The sequence below is a fragment of the Neopelma chrysocephalum genome, unplaced genomic scaffold, assembly GCF_003984885.1.
Source record: "Neopelma chrysocephalum unplaced genomic scaffold, ASM398488v2 Primary Assembly neopelma1_22b, whole genome shotgun sequence".
Lineage (NCBI taxonomy): Eukaryota > Metazoa > Chordata > Aves > Passeriformes > Pipridae > Neopelma > Neopelma chrysocephalum.
The window spans coordinates 17,143,783-17,166,662 of NW_020897690.1; the positions used below are offsets into that span (position 1 = coordinate 17,143,783).

Here is a 22,880-nt window from a genome sequence, read left to right on the forward strand (position 1 = left end):
AAATGGCCACAGACTCTCACTGGGGCTTGTTTCCTGCTCCAGCGAGTCCTGGCAATTTCCAAACCTGACTGATAGCTGGTAGGATTTTAAAAAGTTTCTTCAAGTGATGTGATGTCTGTTTAAGACTGAAACAATTTACCAGATTGATTTTGTTTTCTTTGATTTTTAATATTTTCTTACCTGTGCCTTAATGAAATGGGGTAACAGCATTGGTTAAATAAGCCCTCAGCTAACACCAAATAGAAATGCCTGGATTTTCACAGTCAGTTTTGCCCTATTTCCTATGAATATGTCTGAAGTTTTGTTCCTGAGATGTTCTTTGGCACAGTTGTGTTTCAAATGTAAGTTAACCTGTTTGTGACCTTTATTTGAAATTTTATCATTATAGAAATAATACCCATTGCAGAATGTGGTCCCGATCCCGGAGTCAAAAATGAAATAAGAAATCTCTTTGGTTTGAAGTTAGTTGAACTGAGAGACATATGAGACTGTGGAAAGTGTCCTTAGGGGAGTAAACTTCAAGAATATTTTTGTGATAATAACTGTTTTTCGTATGTAATTGCAAAACCTTCGGAGACACTTGAAAAGTAATTACACAATGACAGTAGTGACTTTTCAATATTAAAACTATTTTTCATGCTACTCTATTACGCTGATATGTTAAATCTGAGGAGTATTCTTGCAAAGTGTATTTCTAAGAGAGCCATTAGAGAAAGAAGCCTGAGTCTACCTTTTTCTTCATTAAACAGACCTTTAAAATGAACCTTAAGTGCTGAAACTCATGTGCTCCCTGGTTCAAATTTTGTGATCTTTACTTTTAAGCAAGTTCTATCTTGACATTTGTTCTTGATTACAAGTTATTATGTCAGGAGTAAAGTGGTGAAGGAAAGCCATCTTTTAGCTTTGATTTAAAAGTGACAGCTATGTGACTGTCAGTATTAAAAAGCTCAAAGAACTGAATGAGTACTTCTGAATTCCATGAATGTGAACGGGTATTTCAGAATTCCATGGATCTCTATGGGTACAAGGAAGGCCAGAATTTCACTTTTAATACATGTTACGGTGCAATTAACCTGAAAAACATGTCTTTGAGTCTTGTGAAGTAATGTATTATCCACAGTGTTTATCTGATGGAGCTCTTTCAACAATGACATATTTTGAATATATTTAACTGCAAAACATATGTTTTTCGTAAGTGTTTTACTCAATTTATCTTCATGTAATGGGATTTGCGTAAATAGTAGTTGCATTTATTGGAGAGTTTCTTTAAGATTTCTTTAAGGTTAGGAGGAAGGATTCTGAGAACAAGCTAAACTGTTATTAAGCCATATTTTTTGAGAGGAATTCAGAACCAATACATGTAGTATAAAGCACACAAGAAAAATATGTTGATCACTATATTTACATTAAAAATAATTAAATGATATGAGTAGTTGCTAATTAGCTCTGGAGGCTGAAATAATTAGTTTAATCAAAGTGCAAACTTTTGCTTGCTTCCTCCCTCTTCAGAACAGGACACTTCAGGGAGCCAAATGTAATTAACTGTCATTGCTCTCTAGGACATGGCTTTTCTTTTGTGGCTGTCAGCTAATGCCACTGGGTAGGACAATTTTTGAAGTACACCAGCTGAGTGTTGTAGTCACTAGTTACCCTAGTAACTGAGTTGGACTGTCTCTTTTTCATAGGCTGTTAAGTGTTTTAAAATAAAACTGTCGATAATTGCCAGCCTAAAAGAAGACTGAGATGCTGCCGGATGACTGAAACGCATGACAGTCCTGTTCATGTTTCTAACCCTCTGTGGGCCCTCTGAACCCAAGCTTATTAAATACATAGTTGTATGCACTGACAGATTTTATATGACATATGACTAACAAGACGAGAAGGTACAAATCGATGGAAAATAAACCAAGAGAGAGAAAATTGCTGATATGGCAAATAAGGATGTGTAAAGAAACTGCTCACTGTTCAAACTGAGTTCATGGTGTTTGCACAGGACATATTTATGTATATAAAAGATACAAGCACATGCATTCTGACTCTACTATTTATGTTTTTGGCAGGGATAGGTTTCTATCCTCTATTCTGTGGCATATGATACAGTAGGAATGGTCACAGGCTCATGGGGTTTCGGCTACATATTTTCATGCAGACAGCTCCAGTGGAGGTTGTTCCTGTAGGTCTGAGATGGATACTACCTTTAAACATCAAAAGAGCTGTATCAAAGTACAGTTGTGCCCACTCCATGCAGAGAAGAGAAACCTTAAAACCAAATGTTATTCCTTCAGTATATAGCCACTGTATTGCAGCTTTGATTATCCTCAGAAACCCATCTTTCCTAGTTCTTTTACATTCATTTGGAAGTGGTGGTGGGAATTCTTATGGTGTTCATCATGCACTGAGGTGGCATTGTGATGTTCTCTCTTGTTTATTCTTTTCCTGTGTTCTACATTTTGGATTATTTTTTGACTGCTAGTGAGCACCAATGTGATGTTTTTATGGGTCTACCTATGATAAACACCAAATATCTCTATTTCTAAGTGTTAATAGCCAATCAAGAGCCTGTTTTCATGTGTATAAAATTGGATTGCTTTCTCGGAGCGACATCCCTTCAAAAACATCTCAGCTGAAATTCATCTGCCATTTTCTTGCTCCATAGTAACTATTAGGAGATCCTGTTGTGTTTCTTCAAAGGTGGCCCTCATCTTCGTCAGATTGCTATCCAGCTCTTTTCCCAAGTTGTTTATTGATATGCCAAACAACATACACCCTAGGATTCCTGAGGATTTTGGTACCTTTGTTTTTAACAAATTTTGCCAGGATAGATGCCAGACTTGCTGGTACTTCCCTTAGTCTTTGAGACGGATCCCAGGAGAGACTGGTGACACATCACGCTCCCATCTTTGTATACTGGGGAACTTTTGGTGGGGGTTACATCTTACTACAGCTTTAGCTCTTTCTCCTTTGAGGCTTGTTGGCTTTTTCTGGTGAACCCTGTCTGCCTGTGGTAAATTTTTTTTCATTTAATGTTGCTGCATTTGTCTGTAATGCCTTATACCAATGCTCCAATTTGAGGCAGATCTTCCAGTGTGTTCTGCTGCACAGATTATTTTGGAGTGAGAATTATCCCACACTGAACACAGATACAAAAAAAACCCCAGCCAAACCCTTTCTGCTACAGTCTGCTCTTCTCTAACTGTTCTTTTTAATACCTGCATCATCTGTTTGCTTAGAAGTCCTTTAGCAGGCTGCCAGCTCCTAATTATATTTCAAAAAGAATTTACTACTTATTTTATACTCCTAAAAATAATTTCTCAAGTAAGCTCTTTTCTTGGCCTGCATTATTGAGTCTGTATATTAATAATGATAAATGTTATGATTCTTTTTTATGATACCCTTCCAGGTTTGTTTTTTTTTTATATGTGTGTGTTTTTGTTGTTGTTTGTTGGGTTTGGGGGTTTGTTTTGGGTTCTTTTGGCTTTTTTTTTCTATTAAAGATAATTTTTAGAACCTTCCCTGCTTGGCCGTTCAGGCATTCTGGTTGTTGCTTGGTCTTTCTCAAGTCATTTTGGGGAATTAATTAGCTTTTGGCCTGTGCCTCTGAGTTTTATAGTGTCTTCAGGTCGCCTACAAAGATTTTAATCTGTAAGTTTATAGCTCCCCCTTTCAATTTTAGTGTTTGAGTTTTGTTTTTCATTTGTTTGCTTAACAAGCTTTGTCATTGTTATAAAGCAGCTCCTCAGTAGCAATATTTTGTGAACCGTGTTCTTTCCACTTCTTGAGATCAGATTGAGTGTTTTTTCTTTCCTCATATGGATGTTTTTTGTTTGTCTGTGTTCTTGTTTGTTTTGTTTTTCTGCAGCACACAGATAGTCATCTCAACTTCCATCTGCTATTGTAATCCACAGCAAATCTATCTGGATGTCACTAAATTATCCCTTGACCTCTTGTGTTTCTTCTTTGACAGCCTTTCTTATATCTGCATTTCATAGAATCTCAAATAGTTTCAATCGTGGTTAGATGACCAGTCCTCTAGGTAGTTTATTTTTATGAACCTGTGCTGTTCAGTCTCTTTTTTTGGTTCATAGCCACTTGTTACTATTTGTTAATTCATCTATACTGTTAATACAGGCCTTTCATCAGTTTCTGCTGAAGTGTATGCCTTTCAGTCTTTCCTACTTTTTCGGTATTCTGATGATGGTCTTTTTTCCACCAAGTTTTCAGTAAGACTATTGTGTAAATAATGCTTTAACAATGGGCATTGTAGTTCTTCCATCTCGCTTCCTAGGCTTATAGAGAAGAGTACTTTCACATGGGTGCTTTATTTCTCTGAAAAACTTTTAAAAAGAGAGTCTGTCTGTTCTGTCTTTGCTGTTTCCTTCTTGCTTGAGTTTAATCAACTTCTGTCCTTTCATTTAATTGAGACTTACAGGTCTCTTTGACATTACTGCTTCTCTTAAACCATGTACTGTGTTTCTATAACCTCTTCAGTTTGAATGTTTTCCTCTGACCTTTGAAGTGCCAGCAAATTCATTCTTTTCTAGTTTAGATTAAGCTCAGATACCTTCTAGAGGCCCCCTCCCTATTCCCCAAGTTTCCCTGTTTCTTTGATTTCCCTTCTGAACACATTTTCTTAGCTGCTTATTAAACTTTTGCTTGTCAACCAGTCTTGTTTCGGGAGCATTTCTGGGATTGCTACCATAGTTCTCTGGTTCTTCACTAGGAACAAATATTTTGCCTCCAGAACTTTTCTTTCAACTTCCTCATGTTACTGTTATTTGCAGAATAGCCATGGCCTTTGACTCAGCACCTCCAAGGAACCTTTCCAAATCCTCTGTGAGATCTGACTTTTTTTGCATTAAACAGAGAAGTCTGTGATCTCTGGTATGTCGAGACTTTGTGTTCCTGATAACCATTGTTACAACACTGCGACAGGTGAGGTTCACTCCTAGCTGTCAGGAAAACTTGGAAAAAAATGGATACAATTGTTTTCTACTGAGTAAATTAGAAGATAAATAATATCTATATGTAGCTGGACTCAATAAAAAAAAGTCCACCAGCAAAAAGTACTTGGCTCTGTAGTCAAGCATGTAGGTGGTCAGAAGGGCGTTCATAAGACCTACATGGTTAGTCACTGTATTATCACTATTAGTCCCATGTGCTAATGAGGACAGACCGTCTAAAGTCAAAGAACTGTTCCTGTTGGATTTCAGTAGAATTACTCACTTCTCATATGGGGAGGATTTTACAGCACACATTGTTCATGGCTTTCAAGTTTGGGGAAAGGTCCAGGTGGCCAGAATGTCATCTGAAGGATTTGGATGAAATCTTGCTGCTCCAATAATGTTCCCATGTACCAAAAATATGAAATGGTGTAGGATATAGCCATGAATGCAGAACTGTTTCTTGTGGTAACAGACGACATCACACAGCAGCTTAGCAGTTAGAATTACCTGATCTGCCTGATGTGCAAATGGCTGGATTGATTGCATATAGTGAGGAGTCAGACATCACTGCTAACAAGTGTAGACTGCACATCAGACTCATTAATAGACAGAACTGAATTTCTCAAGACAACAGACATCATGAAACAACTGGATTTGAGCCTGATGCTGTTATCATCGATCTACTAAGCCAGACAGGGAATGCTGAATCAGAGGGGAAAAAAATTCAGGCATGCAGTTACAGAGGGCCTTAGTGAAAATCAAAAGCTTCATTGACACAAACTTCAGGACACTTTGATTAAAAGATACGGTTCAGTTAATCTTCTGCTAGTGTCCTTGAACATGATGCACAGGACTCAATGAAAGATTTAAAAAAAAAAAAAGTAGAAGGAACACGAGAAAGCTTCTAACCAGGGACCTAAGCAAGAAAAACAAGCAAAGTTTTATATTATGAAAGATAAATGGTGAGCATAAAAGGCAGAGGAGTTTTTCTAAGTTGTGGATCCAGAAAATACAATGTGGACCTGGAAATAGCATCTGGCCTTAAAGACACTGAATCATTTCTGAAGTGAAGATGGACTAATACTGATGGAATTGATGGAAAAGAAATCTGAGATTGCTAGGCAAAACTTTTCGGTTTTTATCCTAAATGATGAAGTCCTAGATGAAACTGTACAGCTACTTGGCCAGGAGCAGGGTGTGGCACCTCCTAGTAAAATGGAGATTTTTCCAGCTGTCTAGCAAATGGCACACACTGCAGTCAGCAGTTAGCCAGAAGACTTTTGCAGCTTTTGTAGGGAACTATTTCTTGAGGTGTTGGAGAATTTAAATACTGTCCATTTTTAAAAAGAGTGATTTTCTCTTCTGAAAATCTTTGTCTCAACTCCTGGAAAAGGCCTTACAGGAAAAATGAGCAGTTTTTGCTACAAAGGTAACTCAACAGATTCTTTCAGTCTGTAACTTGACAGATTCTTTCCTGGTTAAAGGAAGACGTTGTATTTTGATTGAGAGGCCAGTAAGGTAATAATCCTTGAGCCCTGTAACTTTTTTTTAACACTGAACATTTTAAAAAATATTGAAGATATTGAAATTGAAGATAGTGAATATTGAAATTGAGAATTGAATAGATGTATGAAGTAGAAAATTAAATCAATATCTGAAGAACATTACTCCCTTGTTTTTATATTTACATTTAGAAAGTGTTTCATTGATCTCAGCAAAAAGTGATTTTAGTAGGAATTTAATGTATTAAATGGTTTGAGTTAATTCAAAGCATGTGATATTTTAGATCCCAGCAGGAGTTTTCTGTATATAGTCTGCTGTTTAATTCCACTAGATGAAAGAATAAGGAAAAAGTATCAAAAGAATAAGGGACCATGTTAAAAGATTTTTATGCTAAAACTGGTCTTTTAACTTCTTATTTGTTCATTTTTATAGATTTCTTCATCTGACTATGTTTACATATATAACAATGAAGTGCTCTAGAGCAGCTTTGCTGTTTAAAATTAAAACTGAGGGCATGACATTATCTGGAAAAGAACAGGATATAGAATGAGAAAAGGTTGTGGGTTTTGGAAAGATGACTGAAAGTGACTCTTCAGATTTTAGTGGTGATAACAAGATTATCACACTTTGGAAGAATTTGTGGGGGTTGGAAAAATTTCTGAACAGTAGACTTTTTAATTTCTTCAGTAATTAAAAGACAGCAAGATAGAAAACACTCAGGAAGACAGAGCTGTCAGGTAAGATCCATGTTATTGCAGGCTTAGCCATTATGTTCGCAAGTGTCATGCTGATATTTTAATTCCATTATCTCTGGTGTATTTTAATTTCAGAAACTAGCAAAAAAAAAAGAAGTGTTTGGGTTTGGTTTTTTTTCATTCTTCCTCTCACATCTTTGGGAAATGGTTAAAGTAAAAGAACAGTTAACCTTCAGGATTTGTTTTTGGATACGAGCTTTTAATCTGCTAAACCCACTGGTGATTGCAAATATTGATCAGGAAGCTACAAGTTCTAAATGTCCTACTCTTAAAGTTACAATTCTATAAAGATTTAGTTCCTGTGAAGTAATAGGAAAATATTGTTAAAAGCAGTTTCCAAAATAAACCTCTTCCTTACAGGGCCTGCTTTTGTTGGCCTGACATTAGCATGTATTTTACAGGCAGGATTGTGAAAAATCCCCCTGCCCACATTCAGTCTTTCTGTAAAGGATTCAAATTTTAATAAGTTTTAATTTCTTGTATATTTTATAAATTGCCTGATGTGTATACTATTCGGTCTTTAAATTTCAGTTTTACTTCAGAATTTGTACAGTGTACTATGCGATGCAAGCAGCCTGTGACCGCAGAAGCAAATTGTTCGATGTCAGCCCAGAGAGGTGACGTCCCATGGCAGTCAGTGAGGTGGCATTCACTTACATGTGTTGAGGAGCTGATACATTGTGGTCAATTTTATTTTTTTTTACCTCCATATGTTTAAATCAAAATAAAATGTAAAATTGTGTAGTAGGCAACCTGAGAAGGGGAGAAAGTAGAAGTAAAATTTTAGATTTAGTGATCCAAATGGCTCAGGTAAGTGTTGAGATCAGTGTATGCAAGGAAATTGATTAATTGTTAATTTGGAAGAAACATTTTGATGGATTGATCTAATTATAGAATACATATAAAAATATGTAACTGCATGAGCATACATATGCTCTAAACTGACATCTAAGTATTGTTGATTTGTTGTGAAGCTAGATCCTCCCAGAAAGTACAGTAGTTTTAATTGTGCATCTGGATATTCTTGCTAGTATATTTATAGCATGATTGTTATCACTGAAATGACTTCGCCATCTTTTAAATATGTGGTTTTCCACAGTCTTGGCTTCCTCCAGGAGCTTGCGGTTTCCTTCAGTGCTGTGACCGGCTGTGTGACAGATGGTACAAGGAAGTTAATGTTGTCCTGTCGCCTGTGAGGGGGTTTCATTTCTCTTGCAACAAGAGTTTTGCCATCTCACCTGGAAGTGCAGAAGTCAAAAGTCAAAGTTAAAAGCTTTTGCTGTCATCTGGGCTGACATTGTTTGTGACATTACTAAATCAATTGACCCTAATATTAGCTTGGTTGGTTAGAGGATGGTGCTGTTCGGTGATCCTTGTGGGTCCCTTCCAACTCAGAATATTCTGTGATTCCCTGAATCTGAAATGACACCAAGTTTGTGGGTTCGATCCTCATATGGGCCATTCACTTAAGAGTTGGACTCGTTGATCCTTGTGGTTCCCTTCCAACTCAGAATATTCTGTGAAAATTAACTGAAACAAATTTCAGAGATGAAAATGATCAAAAATCACAAAATTCAGATACATAAATCAGTAGTTCTTACTACTACTAGATAGGCTTTGTATTTTTTCTCTAACTAAGCAAGATTGCATGTATCTTAGTCCATGCAGCTCTGTACTCTTGTGAACACTTGTCTCTATGCCTAATTTTAAGACCATAATTTTGTTTGCAGTACGACTACCCAAGTGCTTGAAAGCCTTCATGCGTGTATTTAATATATGGAAGCTTAGTGCTTGCATTTCAAAGTTAGCACTATAACTTTCAGTTTCTCAGCTCTCTTTTTGCTTATATCCTGATCATCAGTGTTGCAGTAATAACTGCCTGAATATGTGACTTCGTGAATTCAAGTTGAAAGATGAGCTGACTTTTGTCGGGCAGAGTAGGGTATATGAAAGATCATCTACAGACTGCACAGACAGATGTGGGTTTTCTTTGTGGTATTTCCCTTGGTTTGAACCTGTCAGGGCAGTGGCTGCTCCTGGACTGGAGCTGGCCTGGTGCAGCAGATGTGTGTCACAGTGTGCAGTACACACGTAGGCAGAGCCACAAGGAAAACAAAGAAATTGGAAGAGAGGAGTGGGACAGATTCTTACAACGTCTCTCGATATTGTCGTAAAACTTAATAGATAAGAGGAAAAAAAACCCAAGAAAAAATACTGACAGCATTTATAAATTTCTGTAAATTTACAAATTTCTTTGTAAATTTTTAGGTTTGATCTAGTTGGAAGCAAGTCTTAGACACATAAGAAAGGAAAAAAGCTACATTACAATACTTTTAAGTAAAATGTGAAATATTTAAGTTGAAAACTCATCAATAAACAAGAGTTATCAGGGCACTAAGAAGCAACTGAGAATTAGGGAAAAAGAAATGTTGTTTCTTTTTGCTTAGATGTCTTACAAATCATCAAATAAGTACTTTCAGATTCTTCTGAAAATTTCACCAATATGAAAAAAGAATCCAAGGCTTTTCTGCATGAAGTGTGTGGTTAGTGTAAGATTTCATACTGTTGCAGCAGTAGGATTTGGTGCTTGATTTTGGAATCCTTGTTGCTGCAAATGAGGCTGTTAGAATTCATAACAGCTGGGGAATGACTAAAGATCCTATGACCAGACTTTTGATATAGTGCTGTTGTTCTTCAACTAGACATACTTCTGAACATGTACAGGAATATAAAATCAAATATTCATTCCTTTTTAATGCATCCATAATTAGATGATTTTAAGATGTTAGTGTTGTAATTTCCAAGTAAGTTCTGTAAATAAATTTAAATATTTATTATTCTGAATCTTACTTCAAGTTATATTCTAGTCCTTGCTCTGGGTGTCGTCGCTACATTTCCAAGTAAGTAGTTGCTAGGAAAAAATGTATATATGTAATCTAGAGTCTGTCCAACCAGACAAATACTTCAAGCAGAAGCAAAACATGGAGTGGAATGGATTGAGGTTCGCTTCCTCTGACAACTTTAGTTTGGTGAGGATTGGTGAATAAACTACCTGCACTCCAGTGTCCATTACCACCAATCTCTGTAATCCTTCTTGTTACTCCTCAGACTGCTCCTGGCTATATCACTGTTGGCCACTGGTGAAACAACAGCCGTGGTTAATAGTGGACTCTATGAGGCTTGGTAGTCTCTTGGTGACATCCCTGATAAAAGTCCTCAGTTAGCCTCATGACTCTCTAGAGTGTGTCAGGTCGGCACGAGTGCCTGTGTACCTCTCAGAAGAAAGTCACCTACTACTATCACCCATCATGTTTTTTTAGTTGTGTTGGTTTTTACACAGGGAGCAGATGGGGCTGCCTTGCTCATCTCCTGATGTGACAGGTCTTTCATCTTCGGTCTGCAGTGCACTGAAGAGGTTCTGCAAGGGCATTCCAGGCTTCAGGGAAAGTTTCTTCCTTCTTTGGGTCTGTGCTGTTGCAAGCTTCCATTGTTCTGCATCATCTGCCCCTCTCCCTTGTGTGTGTGCACCAGTGGTGCAGTTGTTGGCTAGTTGGCCACGGGCTGTGGGTCCACTACAGACTGTGCTTGGAAATAGCTGACTAACTCGGCCTCCCTGATGTTGTGCAGCCTTCTCACAGCCCTCTGCAGCTCAAATTAGTAAAAGAAGTAGCATGCAGTATTGTGGTTAATAGTTACAGTAGTAGTTACGGACAGCTTCTTACCGAGAAAGAAATTCTATTTTGGTTGAACTCACTTTTGATATCTAATCATGTCTTTCTGTGATCTCCATGTACCATAAATTTAGACTACGTTAGTGCTGTCTGACCTTTAAACACTTTAGTTTTTAACTTCCTTTTCATTTTCCTCTCTTTCCAGGAAGTTGAAGACCATGTGGCGTTTTTAATAACCGTTCCAACTGCCCTAGCAATTTTTTTTGCTATATTTATCCTTGTCTGCGTAGAACCTGTATTTAAGAAGCTGCTTCGTGTATTTTCTCTGGTGGTCTGGGTGTGTCTTGTTGCCATGGGATATCTCTTTATGTGTTTTGGAGGAATCATCTGTCCCTGGGACCAGGTAAGACTGTCATTATTACTGATTTTACTTCCATTGGGTAAATTTCCAAGAACTATTCTATACAAAAGCATTCACATCCATTTTTGTGGGACATTTCATAAAATGGTTTTGTGACTAAGTGGTTGCATGCTGAGACTCCCTGCATCTATTTTATAAATACCAGAGATGTGCATACTTAGGATATATTAGGAAATATTTGGAGGATTTTGCTTTCATATTTTTAAGCTTCTCTGTGTAATGAATATGTGAATCCAATCACCAACTTCTTTGTATAGTGAATATTTGATTCTAGTGGCCAATTAATAGGGCAGAAATGCTAGCTTTGTTCAGCACTGCTGATGCTATCTTCTTCAGTTTAAAACGTTTGAGCTCTTAGTGTAGGCTTTCTGTGGTTTTCAAGATGTTCTCTAGCAATGTGTGAGAAAAAGGACTGGGAGTTTCCTTACTTGTCTAGGGAAATGAGTGATAGAGAAACAGTGAAGTACCCTCAACATTTTTTAAATTTTGTAATGGAGACAAAGCAAAATATAATTGCAGCCTAATGGCAGCACTTTTGAAACATCAATAAATGATGTACAATATCCAATGCTGCGCCTGATCGATTCTTCTATGTTCCTCTGTATTGTTTTCTTTTCCCCAAACAGCTCTATGTGGAATACTCCTTATAAAATAATTTTAAAACTCTTCAAAGGATGGAAAAAAAATATTTCAAACATATAAATATGTCTTCTGAAAATTTCATGCTAGTTCCATGAATTTAGTATAACCTTTAAATGGTATTGCTCTATCCAGAATACCTTCGAGGTCTTTGAGATACACTTGAAACAAATTGTCTCACTTGTTATTCAGATCTTGCAAAGACTTATGCAAATACTGAACTTTAAGTGTGCGGGTAGTTCCTTTAAACTCTTTAATTCAAATTATTTAAATTACTGGTGTATATTGGCAATACTTCTGGAGCCCTTACCTTTGTGTTTGACTTCATGTTTTCATTTTCTTGGAAGGTTCTGGGATTAATTATGTAAGAAACCTCCCTCCAGTGTTTTTTTTTCTTTTCTTTTCAGTATTTGAAACTGCCAAATCAGGCCACACTTGCATGTAATAAAAAGCAAATCAGAACATGAAATACTTTTTTCTAGATACAGATTTCACCATGGGAGTTCTTGTATCTTTGTGATATCAGGTCTAGATAATTCACATGGTCTTACTTTTCTGATTTATTTTCGTTGCCAGTTGTGGGAAGTCATTTCAGAATATTTCAGACTTTCAAGCTTAGATGCAAATATTTAATTAACCATATTATTTGTTCATTACAAATTGTACTGAGTTTAATTTTGGTATTTGAAAGATAGAATAATGATTTTCAAAAGCATATGACCTAAAAGAGATCTAAGAGAGATACTGATGTCTCGGTCCCGAGGTTGTGTTTAGCCTGTGAAGATGGTTTGTCCTGCTTTGCTTTCCTCTTAGGAAAAATGTAGGCATTCCCACAGCATCCCAGGGACGTGGCTGGCTGTGTGAGGCAGGAAGGCATTGTCTTGCTGCAGGTTGCCAGGACACAACTCCTCTGATGTTTCAGTCTGCTCCTTACTTTGTGTGCAAGTATTGCTTGGAGAAAAGGATATTTGGGAGGGAGCTGCATCACTTGCTCTGCCAGCAGCAGCCGGCTCCGGGCAGCAGCCTTGCCCAGTGCTGTGCAGGCTCCAGCTGAGAGTGGGCAGGGATTTTCTAGAACGCCTGGACCCCATGGCAGATGTCTTTGGCATCTGGCAGGAGAGGGGCTGTGCCAGAGCGGCCCCTGGTCCCTGCTGGGAGTCCGAAGTTCTGTGGCTCCCTGCAGTGGGACCCTTCGCTTCCCCAAAACCATATTTTTCTCCTTTGAATAGGAGTGCACTTTTGTGGATTGCTTTTGTAGGCATACTTTTGCCTAGTGTCAGTTAAGAGTAAACTGTGAAAATATGGTAGTCTTTCTGGGAATTTGACACCTTACACAATAGACTAATTACAGGTTAGATGTTTTCGAACATCTGAAAAAGAGCTGTGAGCAATAAAATACTGCCATGTATGCCTGTGATGCTGGTGTTTTGTTTGCTCTGCATCAAGAATGTGCAGGTCAATAATCGGTGTTCTCTCTTATAATCCTACATGAAAGCAAATTTGAAAAATCCTTCCTCAGTGATCACTGACAGCTGCTTTGTTGAAGTTTTATGTCTTGCGAATCTTTAAACCATTTTGCTTGGCATATTAGGGTGTTTTTTTGGTTCCTTTATGCTTTTTATGAAAGAAAGGAGAGGTGATGTAAAATTTAAATTAGTTCAGTCAAATATGTCCCTGTCAACATAACTAATTAGAAAATTATGAAAATAAAAGAAAGAGCTAGTTCATGCACAGTTACTTTCTAAACAAGTGCTTTATTTTAATTTTCTTCAAATTACAGCCTAACTTTTGTTCTGGTCCAGCAGAGTTTAAAAATACTCTTTTCATCATAACTTTCATGTCCTCTGAATCTTAAGCTTGTTAAGAATATGGCGTTTCTTAATTGTACTGGTAACTTTTGAAAGATAGATTTTTTTGCATACCACAGTTGATAGAAAAAAGCTTGTTATTCTGTCATTTGTGCACAAGCCTTCTCCCTTTGAGTGAGAACCCTGCATCTTTTAAATTTTGACTTAATGATTTTCATGTGTCTCTCGGCTGTTTGCGATTGCTAAATATAGTTTTTCTCTGCTGTCTTAAGGAACCTTAGGTGTGAACTTTTGCAACTTTTGTTTACAATAAAAATACCACTTGAGAGAGACTATTCTGGTTAGGAACTCAATATATATTTAATGCAGAGCAGTTCCTCCAGAGCCTGCAGGCACATAGCTCAAATAACTTTCACGATGAGTAGAGGGCTGGAAATGAATTGGCTGGTCAGGGCCACTGTTGTGTTTTTTTTATTGGAAACCTGTAGGCTGATGTGAAATAAGTGCAAATCATAATTGGTTTCAGCTATCTTTTTGCTGTCCCTGCAGACCGTTTTTATCAGTCTCCATTTCCTTGACTCCTCTTTGGCTGCAGCTACAGCTTTGGAGAGAAAGCTGTTACTGGGTAGGTATCTGGCCACTGTTTGAAGGGGGAAGACAGTGCAGCTGTGGACAGTTACTTTGTCCTTTGGGCTGGTTAGCAAACCCCATACTAGCTCCGTGGTTGCCTGCTGAGCCTGATCCAAAGGCTGTTATTATCACTGGACTGCTTGGACATCATCACTAACCTGGTATCACTAACCGCTATCAGCCTTACTAACTAACTTACCTCTTAAGTTAGTCTAAGCTCCCTTACTTCTCTGTGTTGACAACAAAACACAGCGAGTACACTGAGAGGGAGATAGAATGTGGTTTAGGGAGACAGTGGGCGGCTTGACATGATTGGAACAGTGATGACAAATGTCTTTGGTACCTGACAATTTTTTTTAAAGAAGTGTGGCAACCCTCTCTTACTGGGCCCAAGTTTCTGTCACTGCCAAACTTGACAGTGTAGCCCCTGGTTTTCCCTGGTGCCTCAGGGAACTTGGATGCCTTGTTAGGACCTTCACACGCTTCACTGTGCTAGTTTCCCCAGGAGGGAAACTGGGCTGCCTGCTAGGAATCACAAGACACCTGGGTGAGTAGGAAAGAAGTAGAGCAAAGGCAGTCATGCTGAGGCTCAGAGGGAGTGATTCCCTGCTGGCAGCTTTTTTCAAGTCAAGGTGTAAGCAATAGTGTGTGGACATGGTTTCAGTGAGGAAAGACCCGAGGGTGATGCTAACTTAGCAAGGTCCATGTGGAAATCTCTATATGGTGTGTTGGTGGAGGGCCAGTAATGCATGGCAGGCAAGCTGAGTAAGGAGTTCTGGTCGAAAAAGGTGATGTATTGATTTTATCATGTTAGGACTCTTCCCTACTATAGAATGAAGTACCTTTCCTTTCAAAATGTGAATCCAGTCTCTATCTGTAGAGTTTCATGCCAGGGAATGAATTGAAATTAGTTTCTTCTTGTTTTGCTGACAGTGTAATTATTGTACAACAGTCGCCTTTCCATGTCACCCTCTGACATGTCTAATACTTCCTCAGCCTTTTATACAGGGTGTATGTAAATATGTCATAGCACATTGATATCAATGGGTAAAAAGAGCTCTTAAAGCATGCAGTAGATGATATAAAAAAAGAGTAATTATACAGCATTATACTGATCTAATGAATTCTATCATTGCAGGATTTTGGTGTTCAATTCTATTTAATTATAAATACGTTTGCACAGCACAGGCACCAGATGTGTTCCTCCTTCTCTATATTCAGTTACAGCACAGAAAATTACTTCAAGTGGAATTTGACACTTATGGTTTAAAAAAAACAGCTATCCAGAGTGATGTGTTTAGAATATATGCTTGATTATTTTAGCTTAAATTCTACTTTTTAAGCTGAATTTAAAGCACTTTTTTGTTTTGTTTTAATGTGTTGATGTGGAACGGTTCAGTTCAGGCCTTGGGGCAGTCTTGGTTTACAAAGTATGGGCAAAATTTTATGCCCTAGTATTTATAATGTTGATTTTTTTGATACTGTCTTAGCACCTGAGGATATCAGTCTGTTGTGTGCTGCAGAGTGAGGGGGGCCTGCACAGAGTTTCTGTGGTTATGGTAATTAGCTCTTATATTAGGCCATGGGGTGAGCTGATGGGTCTGCAGAAAGAGAATAATTGTCTTTTTAAGGAATTTCATTGGGTCTGGTTTCCACATCTTGCTTGGGACCTGACCTATCTAAAGTTAGCCCTGCCGTAAATTACTAATAACATGTTTTGTGGTTAAGCACTGCAAAAAGAAAAAATAAAAAATTAGATGTTTGAGGAACACAAGGCAGGTATCATTGAAGTGCCTGCAGCACAGTAGAGTGAGGATGAGTTAATGCTATACCACTGGTTCACGATCTGGAGTGTGGAGAATACTTGACATTTTTTAAGTTCAAGATTAATTAGACTCTCAGGAATGAGTATCCCGAACAAAGAACCAAATCTTGTAGGAACATGGTTCAGTACCTTATAGGTGAATAGTCACCTGAAAAAGGACATGAAGAAAACCAGGAAGGTGGTATGAAAAGGGAAGAGACTACCAAGCAGTGATACTGTGCTTTAGGATTAGGAGTGACAGAAAAAGAAGAAACCCACAATCCACAACTGTATGCCATATTTTCAGTTATATTCAAGGAAGGAGAAGAACAGAAGATTTTCATCTTAATGCTTTTTTTAGAGATATATGAAGTCACAGGCTTAGTAGCAAGGCATTTAAGTGTATTTATCAAGTCTGGTGTGGCTATATCTGTATAGAGGACAGGGAAAAGATGAACCATTAGAGGCCTACAAGTTCTTAAAATCAGTAATATAGTAGATTAATATAATAAAATAGTGTGTGGAACCTTGGAATCCCCATTGGCACAACTAACGTGCCATTCTTAACCTTTGCTATGGCATGGCAGTGCATTGGGATAGTTTGTGGAAAGAGAACTGATTACTGTTATAAATGGGGAATGTATTTTTGAAAAAAAATAAAATTCTTTTTTAGTGCCAAACAGAAGACTAGAAGCACTGGTAGAGGAGATGACCATTGTTAAAGTAACTGTACATGTAGGTGAGGGGAGATGGCAGATAGTGTGACTTCAGAGGGTGTCAGGCGGGAGGAAGATTGCTGGCTGGATTTCTCAGGGAGCTCTCTAGAGAATGTTTGCCTTTATTAGTGCTTTTTACTAGCGACGGGTGACAGAATGTCACCCATATAATGAAATTTGTCGATGACCCAGTTCAAGGATTCCTAATACAGAGAAAGATCACGACGTTATGGGGAAGAAAAGCTTGACCTTGAGGACTGAAGTAATACCAGCAAGATGAAATTTAATAACAGGAAATGTGAGGTATCTACATTTGGGGAATAACAGAAGAAGTTTCAGCTATAGTCTGAGTTCATCAGTTGAAAATGAGCAAGGACAAGCAGAATGAAGAGAGGAATCATTAGCTGATCGCTGGATCATTAGGACGTGCATACAGAAAAGACTCAGTTATGATGGCAAAGTATCCAGCTAAAGATGAATCCTTGCCTTGATGACTATGTACATTTCTAGTTACCTTTATTCAAAAAGTTAAACTGAAACTGGAATAAATATAGAGATCATCAAGCAAGATCACCAGGATAAAGGAGAGTTTTGTGAAAGGAGATGAGAAAAGCTTGTCTTGGGTATAGATCTTCAGAGGAGAAGAATGTTGAGAGTGGTGTGACTGCCATCTACAGATAGTCCATGGTTGCAGGCAGCAGATTTGAGGAGAAGCTACAGAAGATAAAGAATTAGTGACACATACACACGTACACCCCACCCTTCACCCCCCCAAATAAAAATCAGCCGGCCATTAATGAAAATTATACTGAAAATTGGAATAAATCCCATAGCCGTTAGGGCACTGGGTTTGTGGAGTGGCTAATATCCTCAGAATAATAAGGATTAAAATAATGGATTGATTTTACAGTGGAATGCTACCCTTAGCTGAGAGTCATTCAGTGTCTTCAATAACAAGGACATGGACTTTAGTGGTTCAGGAGCATCCTTTGCACTACTGAACATCTGGGAACTATTGAGCTGTTTTAAATTACAATTTACTTTGACCTGTGCCTGAAGTTCACCTAAACGCTGAAGAGATGCATTTTCTGAATTATAAAAGTGTGCAGCTTTTTGCTATTTAAATATCTTTTATCCTTCCAGTGGTTTTCTGGAGAAATAGTCTCAAAATTTAAAACATCTGAGAATACTAATCTTGGTCTATTTCTTTCTTTAGGCATTCTTTATAGTATTTATGAGAGAAGTTTGATGTAATATAGCGTAGAAGAGACTGGATGTGTCTTTGATGTTATTGGAAGAACCCTATGAAACCCTTTTTTTCCTGCTAGTTTGTTTTTCTGGACTCCATTTCCTGTAGTGATTTTTTCATCTCGGAGGGGACAGTTAAGTACAAAGGCTGAGCTGATTGTAGTTTTAATCAAGATATTGCATAGTTTACATGTGGTATGATATTTGCAGTGCAAGTCATGTGAATGAATTTTGCTAAGGGAAGTGTACATACTGAATTAAAATAAAAATGTGAGACATTGCCACTGAATGTGACAAGATCTTCCCTTTGATGGGAAGTAACATTTATCAATAAAAATGTTAATGTTTCTGAGAGTCCAAATGACAAATGGAAATGAATAATTTAAGCCATTTATTAGGCTTCTTATGTGCTTAATAATTGATTCGACATTAGGAAATAAGCATTTAATAATTTCATAATCCATATATAGTTAAAAATTACTTGTGTGATAGAGCTACCAGAGAACCACTAAAGAAGCTCTCCAGTACTTCTTGCTAGCACGTTTAATTTAGGGAAGCCATGCAAGTTTACCATTCATTGGAGGTGTTTCACTCAGTCTTTTTCACTCAGAAATGTAACAGTTTACCTGACTTCCAGGAGGGAAGGTTTTGTCATGACACTGTATTAGTCTATTGGTTTAAGCTCTTTGACCTTGTACACCTCCCTGCCATGGAAAAGCATGTACCTTTACAAGGCCATTGGAAATAATATTATATGCTTTTATTTCTGTGAATTAGGTGATGAAAGGGCATATCATCATAGATTCTGACGTTTGGTAATTTTTTTGACTTTTGTCTCAAATCCGATTCAGTTTGCAGGTTTCTACTGATGTAATAATTTAGCTGGTGAGCTGTTGCACAAAGAAAAATGAAATAGATGGTGAAAATTTTTCCTACAAGCTGCATAAGAAGACCGCAGTTTTATTGTTTGAGAGTGTTTCCTGTTTCTGTAGCTTTTATAAAGCTTTAGGCATAATAATAATCTTAGTATTTGGAATGTCAGAGGTTGGCTTCTCTTTTAGTCTAGGAAGAAGGTAACAATGTTCCTCCATGTGCCAGCAGTTTGTAATATTCTGGATGTGCAATGCCTTTCAGTTTCACTTGCCAGGATGCAAATCTGCAGAGTTATGCAGATATTAGGAAACGTTACCTTAAATTAACTAATATTTGAAAGAAAGCCATATGGTCTGCTGGTTTGTTGTTGAGCAAAGTGCTAAGTTTACTTTTTACAAAAGTAAGAGATAAAGAGGTAGAAATACTTGTGAAGTGTAGTAAGGCCCATTCAATATGGGTTGCAGAAGATGTAAGTTTCATATATTCATAGAAAAATATAATTTGTAAAATCTATTTAAATTAATTTTTAAAGGTATCTTAAATGCACAAATATAATTATGTCATAGGATTCTGATATTGCACATTTCACATGTGGTTAAGCTGAGATTTTTAGGAATAATGTGTAATTAAAATGTAAGTTGTATAAATAATTATACATTATAATTGTAAATTCATTGAGAAATAGAAAATAGATGTTCTTTCAAGAGGTTATTCATGTTCATTTAGTGACTTTTTGTTTTATTTTTCTTTGTAACAGTTTTTTTGTATACAAACCAATGTATGGTGCTTGTTTATTGGGACATACCTTTGATGTTTATATTGGTTTAATTCAGCAATAGGCTGTCTAGAAAAACAGGAAGGAGAAAGATAACTGACTAAGAAATAGTCAATTCTCAGGCAACATTTCAGTGCTGATGAAGGAAAATCCCAGAGGTATTTATCTTTTATGATTCTGCTTCTTCTTTAGGTAATATAAGACTGATTTGGAGGAGGGCTGAGAACAGGAAGGGCAAGAGGACTTTCAGAAGGCAGGTTTCAAAAGGTGGAGTCTTTGAAAAGGGAACCAGTAACTATTTGGGAGATCCATATGAGGGACAAGGACACAACATCTCCCAGCTTCAGTTTTGCAGAAAAGCTAGGCCTCCTGGACCAGTGTCACAGGAAAAGAAAAGCCTTTTCAGTCTAAACCCACCCTCTGTCCCTCCACATAAATGCATTAACAAGGCTTCAAAAAATAAATAATGTTTTCATGCAATGTGGCATCTGCTGTTGTGCCAGTTAGGGAAAAGGTATATTTTTGTTACTACTCTAAAGCTTCATATTGTTTTTATAGCTTAAAATAAACTTGCTGTAAAACAACATATTTATCAGTAGTGTCAATATCTGAAGTTCTTGGACTATATTGTTATGGAAGATTTACTTTGAACAGTTTAGAACTCTACTACATATTAATTAGGTTGAATTCTAGATTGCATTTTTCTTATTTGCTTCTTGTACATGCCATTTTAGCTAAGATATATGTGTATGTAAATTCTGTATCTTACTTTTCAGGGCATTATCTTTGCTTAAATTGGCAAACCTGAATCTCTTCTTAAATGTTCTGATTTCTGTAACGCTTTACTGATCTGCAAATATCTTTGTTTTCCAAGAATCAAAATGGCAGGGGAAGAGATGACTTAGTAACTACAATCTCCCTGTCTTGTGTTGTCATGTGGCATTGCATAATAATTTACATTTTGTACACTGCACAGTCTCTTTCAGCATTAATTCTTTCTAGATTTCTTACTTGTAATATCCCGGTATGAGATGCTTTCTGTAATATATCAATTTGCACATTTGTAGTACAAATGTCCTTTGACTATTTTCTGTTTGTTTTGGTTATTTCACAATTCCTTTGTATTCTGTTTTCAGCTCTTCCTTTCATACATTTCCTCCCAAGTTTATAACACCTTCTCACATTTACTGTGACAGTTGTTTCCTCTCCCACTTATTAATGAGGACAGCCTTTCCTCAATTCAGTATATTTGTAATCACACTATTTTTTGTCTTACAGCCAGCTGTAGTCTTCATAAGAATAGTTCTTGCCTCATTCAATACAGATGAATTTTCATAAATAACAATTTTTAGGTGTCATTATGACAGGGGTAGTCTTGCAAGTTCAAATATTTGAGAGCTCGGTTAGAGTTCTGTTTTATTCTGCTTGACCACACTTGCAGTTCTGCCTCTCCCCTGCGTTCCCCCTCCCCCACACAAAAAAGAAGGGAAGGAAAAAAAATTGCATGGAAAGGTTTTTTTCTCTTTGTTGGTAATGTAAGCACGCAAAATATTATGACTTTATCTTCCAGATTTGGAAATTTTTTTTTTTGTTAATTTGGAGTGGAATTGATCCTAAGTAAATGTGGCAGTAAATGTTTCTTTATTATGCTGTTGTTAGCCTAAATCGTCAAGTTTTTTTTTTTGCAAATAATGTCCAGTGATGAAGGAAATGGATTAAACAGTCTCCCGTATAAAAAAGGTTTACATCTAAAAAATCATATTAAACATACATGTCTGAAAACTTCTACTTTCCATAAAACAACAAAAAAAGATTTTATCACTATTAAATGAGGCAGAGATTTGAGTAAGTCTTTTTTTTTTCCGTGTGACGCTCTAATTATCCATTATGACTACATATGTTATCTAATGATAGTTCCTGTCAGTGTGTACATGTTACTTACACGCTTATATAAACAAGTATAAATCGGTGTTTCAAATGACTTTCACATAGATGAGGTTACAGTCTTACTAAGGTAGATGTGGATACCTTTTATTTTCTTTTTGCAGTAACCTGAATTTGTTCAGTATTTAGAAACTTATTTAAGAATATCAGTTACCATTTCTCAGGTCCAGTGTAGATAAACTGCCAGGTCTACTGGATGACCCAGGATATTGACAACGGAAGGAAAGTGTGTGGTCTGAATGACATTAATTTGTATATTAAATTCCATTTAAAGGGTTGGGTTGATGTGCAAAAAAAATTGAGAAAGATCATGTTTCTTTGGTCACATGAAGACTAGAAAGAGAAATCCTGATTGATAACAAAGCCCTGAATGCAGAAAAGTGCAATAAATGCATATTATCATGTGTGAATCATACTTATTTCTATACTATGATTTCCTCTAAATTACCCAAAGAGTTCCATACTCATTGATGATGTAGGCAGAAGGTTACAGGACATATTTCTCCAGAGGGGCTAGCAGAAGAATCTGTCCTTTAATACCCCATAATTCCTTTTCTTCTCATCTCTCCTTGTTTACTTTTAATGACATTTCAGTAAGTACTACTTTTTTCAAGCCATGTGAACATTTTGGGAACAGCATTTTACAGTATTGCAGGGACATGTAGTGGCCACTGAAGCCACTGAAGCTACAAAAGGAAAATCTTTCTGGATCCATAGAATTTGCATAATTTCTGTGACTTATTATTTGGCTAGTAGTTGCAATTCCCAAATCTTCGTTCGTGAAGCCTAGCCATGAATGAGTGGATGAGTAGTTGCGATCACAGACTGGTGACTTGCAATCACAGATTGGTGACTTCACATAATATAGAAATGCAGAACAAAACAACTTTACCTCCTGTGCTGTCGCAAGCTTTGTATTCTTTTTTTATTTACCATACTGAGTAACCACATATCATATGAGTTTACAAATAAAATAAGGTTTACTTAGTAAAATGTCAGGTTTCAGTTTTCAATACTTCTACAATTTTTGTTGCGATTCTTACACCAGGCTGTTGATTGAGCTTTTTTTCTACCTGTTTTATCAAAACTGAGATGTACCCCTTTGTTCAGGATGGCTGCAGTCTCAGTGAGAGTGGGAGAGGACTGTAGT

General features: G+C 37.0%; 1 protein-coding gene across 1 annotated transcript in view; it reads left to right on the forward strand.

The window, feature by feature from the left end:
- ADCY2 (adenylate cyclase 2) overlaps nucleotides 1-22,880 on the forward strand; it is a 212,817-nt gene that overhangs the window by 8,323 nt on the left and 181,614 nt on the right. Inside the window, exon 2 of the mRNA XM_027681002.1 lies at nucleotides 11,078-11,275. Coding sequence (XP_027536803.1) covers nucleotides 11,078-11,275 — 198 coding nt within the window. The remainder of the gene's footprint in view (nucleotides 1-11,077; nucleotides 11,276-22,880) is intronic.